Consider the following 5,430-nt stretch of genomic DNA (forward strand, 5'->3'; position numbering starts at 1 on the left):
GCCGAGCACGAGTTTACAGCTCTGGCTCTAGCTAACCAGAACGCAAGATGTAAACCAAAGAAACACACAAACACACGTGACATAGAAAGTGAAAGGTAAAACGAACACAGAGAAACAGAAGTATTGTACAGTGCCGTGAAAATCCACAAAGGAGCAGATCTCTTGCCAAACATCATTGTTTGAGTAAAATACCTCAACAAGAGCATTTTTTCTGGAGTGATGTAGGGAGTTGTGTTTTGGGGGTGGATGGGGGAATGAATTTTGGAAGTGGTAATTTCGCTGGTCTAACAATCCAATTTGTACTGGGGGCATTTTAAATCCCACCACGGGCAGGCGGTGAAACTTGAACTCAGTATGCATCTTTGTCAATTTTTGTAAAAGCCTGTCGGCTTCACCAATATCCTTCTGAGAAGGCAATCCTTACCTGGTCATGCTTACATGTGATTCCAGACCCACAGCAATATGGTCGATTTTTAATACGTTCTGGGCAATTAGGAATAGACTGGCCATGTCAGCGACACCCACATCTCATGAACGAATAACAAAGTATTGTGTCCAACGTTAACTTTTTTTAATGTCCTTTTAAATGTGTTTTTGTTTTCTCTCCAACTCCTCACCTCCACAAAGTGTAATGCATCGTCTGAGGAGCCAATCTAGTCCAGCTTTAGAAAGGCAATGCCATAAATACTCGAAACAAATGCAGGGCAGTGTGTGTTGTGGAGAACAGTAAAAGGAACGGCATTGCACTTTCAAAGGGCGGGCAGCTGCATAATGGACCGAACAGTCGCTTCAGCCAATGAAAAGAGCCGCTGATTTCAGCCTTGGGGTTGTGGAATTTGCTCTCACTGGGGCGTGGGTGTCACCTATAAATGGAGATTGTGATAAAAGGAGGGGAAGAGAAAGCCTCGCAATAACATCTCCCCACTTTCGCACCAGCGAAAAGAATCAAAAGAGAAAAGTTACGCTTTAAGAGGAAGGGGAATGTGTTTTAAAAACAAATGTTTAAGAGTGAATTGTCTCTGGCCAGTCCAGGACAAACATCGTCAGTTCTGACCAAGTGTTTCGGCTCGAAACGTTGACTTTCCTGCTCGTCGGATGCTATCTGACCTGCTGCGCTTTTCCAGCTCCACATCTATTGACCGAGGACAAATATAATTTCTCTTTGTTTTGATAACAGGAATGGGAGATTTCCAGGTCTATTAATATTATCCAGTGAAAACCCTTTACCTACTTCGAATTAATTTTGGCCTTGCTCTTTTTAAAAGCTTATTATTTTCAGTCCATTTACAAAATGGGACAGCCAAGTTAAAAGTACATCACTGGCCGTGACTAATTTGAAACTTTAATTTTAGAAATCTGTTGATTTTCAGCCGTCTTGATGTTTTACTGAGCGTTGAGTGAGATGGTGGGGGCCGAGTTCTCATTTCCTTTTCTATTTAATTAGCCCGTTTCGGTTTGCTCTGAAATGTGTACAATACGAAATCTCCCCGCAATCTCCTGCCATCGATGCAAAACATCAGCCACCTCCAGCGGGATTCCATTTTCAGATGAAAGTATTATTTTTATGTGTGTGTGTGTGTGTGTGTGTGGGAGGGAGGGGGGAGACTGGAATTCCGAACTCTCTACACCCTTGATGTCCTTCCCTCTGTTCTTTACTGACCAGCTACATGGTGTTTTTAACGAACCAAAATGTCCAACTGACTCAAAGGCTATAAATATAATTGTAGATTAAAAAGAGAATTAAACCGCACACAGGAGACCGTTCCGCCCATCGCGCTGCTTCTATGAGTGTGCTGCCCAACTCTTAAGCCTCAATGACCTGCTCCTTCTATGATTTTGAGGTGCTGGTGTTGGGAGTGGAGTGCACAAAGTCAGAAGCCACACGACACCAGGCTATAGTTCAACATTGTCACGGAGTTGTCTTGAGGAGTGACATTTTACACACACGCAACATGAGCTCTCGTTATTTTAAGACGCCTTACGTAAAATGAACAGAAATAGGCAGCGGTTTGAAATTCATCCAGTTCCTTTATATTTACATAATACAATAACTTTTATTACAAAATATTATATACATTTACTTCAAGATCAAGTCAGATAAAATACAATTATTAACTACAAGACATCTAGCCTTGTCTAGTGTAACTCCGAGATGGGACAGACATTGCATGTGAATTATTGCACCTCAGTTGCTGTGGGATCTCTCTGTGCTTTTCACCGGTTGAGGTCTGGAGGAGGAAGGGGGGGGACCATCAGCCGGTTGTCGTCGGTCAGAAAAACGCAACATTCGCTCGGACCCATCGGCGGGTCCACTCAACTCAAATTTTTTGTTTAGAAAAAGCGGACACAATAATAACAAAGATATTGATTCGATTCGAAGCTTACTGAATACAAGGCTACAACTGTGGGCAGTGTTAACTAGCCGCGTTCCGTACATCGACTGAATTCTCTCAGTTACTAGAAAGCGCCAAAAAAAAGGCTCCGGCAACTTTCTCTGTGTAACCTCGTCCCGTGTTCTTTTTTTTTAAAACAAATGGCAGGACTTGTTTTGTCTGGCATCGAACACAAACATAGCGCCAATGTAAACTGTATACATTTGACCCTGTCACTAAAATCATTCTTCTACGCAGTGAGTCACGAGGGACACTTGTCTTCATAAACAGTTACTGTGCCCAGTGTCTAAGGATGGAGTTTCCCCATCCCAATGTCTCTCCATCGCCTGTTCCAATTTGCCCACTGCCTCTTGTTTCTTCTTCGCTGCCCATTTACAGGGCGGTAGTTCCAGCTACAAATCCCCAATGAAGTGTCCATCCTTGGTATGTTATTAAATAATTGCCTTTGGTTTTGAGAAACACTTTTTTGTTTGTAAATATTCTAACTTTTTAAAGGCAGTCTGTGTGTATGTGTGTGTGTGGGGTGTTGCTGCTCAGATGTGTCTCTTCATGTGCAGGGCTAGGTGGTCCGATCTGGAGAACGCTCTCTCGCACATATGACACTGAAAGGGTCGGTGGCCGGTGTGTTTGCGGTAGTGACGGGTCAACTCGTCGGAACGGGCGAATTTCCAGCCGCATCCTTCCCAGGTGCAATGATATGGCTTCTCACCTACAGACAGACAGAGAGAGAGAAACGGAGGGAACAAAATCTGGTTAAAACCTTATCAAACAATCGACTACACACACGGAAAAGCGTTACGGCATTATGGAGGCGTTTAAAATTAAAATTAATTTAAGCAATTAAACTCGAACAATGACGAACTGTTTGGCTGCGGGGGACGCGATAGGCGCTAGAGCAATGCAACTTTTGCAGAATTTTTTTCGGCAGATAGAACGAGGTTGGCTTTGCCTTTACCTGTGTGTGTCCGGAGGTGTGCCTTCAGGTGAGAGCTCTTGGTGTAGGTCTTTCCGCAGCCGGCGTAGCTACAGGTGTGGGTAGCTGTCCTCTTCCTGGGCCAGGATCGCCGGCCTCTCTTGGGCTTGCTGTCAAGAAGTTCGAGGGGGGACGACGGCGGAGTCAGCATGACCCTCTGAGCCGGGGAAGGCTGCAGGGGTACCGGGTCATCGAAGAGGCCGTACTGGTTGGGGTAGTGGAGGTGCTGATGAGGGAAGGGGTAGCTGGGCTGGTACAGCATCCTGCTGGGGTGGCAGAGAGGTGGGGGCTGCTGCTGTTGTTGTTGTTGGCATTCCCCGGAGTTCATTAGGTCCCCGGGGCTGAGGGGGGGTGTCACATTGCCCCCGGCCTGCGGGGAGCTACCCAGGCGCTGCCGCTGCTGCTCGTTGTAACCCACCAGGCAAGACACGGCGTCCTCCCGTTTAACCCGGAGGCAGGCCGGCTCTGGCTCCATGCTCACCCCACCGTGACCGTAACCATCCAAACCCGGCTCACTCTTGGCAGGTTTGGCCAACTCCTGGCTGGGGTAGACCGGGGTGAGCACGAAGCGGCCCTGCACCGCGTTGTAGTCCGTGTCCGAGCGCATTAGCTCGGCCATCATACTGTAGGCAGGAGGCTCCCCAACCTCGGGCACGCTGTACGCCAGGGAGTTACTCTTCTCGTAGAAAGGGTTGACATCTCCTCCTTCAGCCAGATGATACTCCGCTCCCCCGGCAGGCTCACTGCACATGGTGTTGGAGAGAATAAAATCCACATCCAGCAAGCTCAGGTCATCATCTGTATCGTTGGCCCGCGTGAAGTTCTCCAAATATTGTATAAAATCCGTCATGGGGCAGTGATTCTGAGGCTGCTTCAGGCCCGGGTCGTTTTTCCATTTCTGTGCAAGGAAGAAATTTAAAATAGGAAACAATTATTAAGACTCATCTTGCAAATGCAAAGATAAAATAAATCTGAAACGCGTTCATGTAAATCTCTGCATTCAATTCGCCTTGAAGGCAGGTGTGTGTTTACATCATTTGAGAAAAAGTTATAAAAGTGTCCTTACATTGCAAGACTCCTGTCTGTCCCAGGTCTTGGGGGCTGCGAATGTAGAAATGGATGGCAGGATGGTGCCGCTCAGAGCCATATCTGCCTCTCAAAACCCGAACTGGTTGACTTCAGTAGGAGAAGGTTTGCATGGAAAAATGGGGCTCCCAGCTGCTACTCGCTTTTAAAACAAGAGTCTCCAAAAGTTCTAGCAGAGGGGACTGCGAGCTCGGATTAAGTACAGTACTGGTTTAAAGTTGTTCAGCGGGAGCCTGCGATTGGTAGGATATCAGCAAGTTTGCCGAGAACTTGAACCAATTGCAGTTGGCTCAGGAAACACGTCCAGGATGAGAATCGTACGCGAGTAAATGGCCTAAATTTAGCAGTAGTATATAAAGCGAGCTGGTCGAGAGAGCGAGTGAACCATCTCCAAGCGCCGTCCGCGCTTCTTAAAGCTGTCAGAGTTGCTGCGTCTCCATAGGGACGAACCAAACAACACACACACTTACAAAACATGGACTGACGCCAAGGTGACGCACTAACTATCCGGATAGCCCAGGTTTTTATGTATATCACGCCCACACCCAGTGTTAGAATGCAAAGAGGGAAGAATGTATCAATCAAAGTGCAGGGCTCCCCCTCCCCCCCCACCCCCTCCTGCTGTTTGTAAATAATCTAGTGTGGCAACTACAGTCCTCACACACTTGAGTGTGATCGTGTTTTGTTTGTTTTGTTTTAAACAGCAAAGTTATTGGAATAAATGGGAATGGGGTAGGGGTGGGAGTTCCAGTCTACAAACACAACTCAAACACGACACCGAGTGCAGGGAATCCCAGACTCTCACTGTAAACCCCGGGTGGAATGTGTTCCTTCTCCTGGAGTTTGTTTTAATTTCTGTCTCTTTGGATCTATTCTCCACACACACAAAAAAAAGTTCGATGTTATTTTTTCGAATATGCCGTGCCTGGTTATGTAGACGCGTTAACAATATTAAGCGGTTCTGAAAGTGTTTGGGGG

General features: G+C 46.6%; 1 protein-coding gene across 1 annotated transcript; it reads right to left on the reverse strand.

Moving 5' to 3' along the window:
- Nucleotides 1-2,008: 2,008 nt before the first annotated feature.
- klf2a (Kruppel-like factor 2a) lies at nt 2,009-4,869 on the reverse strand. Its single transcript, XM_020534763.2, has 3 exons — nt 4,433-4,869; nt 3,349-4,264; nt 2,009-3,102 (listed from the first exon to the last, which is right to left on the reverse strand). Exons 1-3 carry the CDS (start codon nt 4,511-4,513, stop codon nt 2,927-2,929), a joined length of 1,173 nt encoding a protein of 390 aa, XP_020390352.1. The 5' UTR covers nt 4,514-4,869; the 3' UTR covers nt 2,009-2,926.
- Nucleotides 4,870-5,430: the final 561 nt, after the last annotated feature.

Source organism: Rhincodon typus, chromosome 29 (assembly GCF_021869965.1).
Source record: "Rhincodon typus isolate 14 chromosome 29, sRhiTyp1.1, whole genome shotgun sequence".
Classification (NCBI taxonomy): domain Eukaryota; kingdom Metazoa; phylum Chordata; class Chondrichthyes; order Orectolobiformes; family Rhincodontidae; genus Rhincodon; species Rhincodon typus.

Bases quoted from the DNA above. Each gene is read 5' to 3' on its own strand.
- klf2a (XM_020534763.2), bottom strand. From the start codon at position 4,513: ATGGCTCTGAGCGGCACCATCCTGCCATCCATTTCTACATTCGCAGCC. The intron at 4,265-4,432 runs GTAAGGACACTT...TTCCTTGCACAG, and splicing joins ACAGACAGGAGTCTTGCAAT to AAATGGAAAAACGACCCGGG. The intron at 3,103-3,348 runs GTAAAGGCAAAG...GTCTGTCTGTAG, and splicing joins ACACCTCCGGACACACACAG to GTGAGAAGCCATATCATTGC.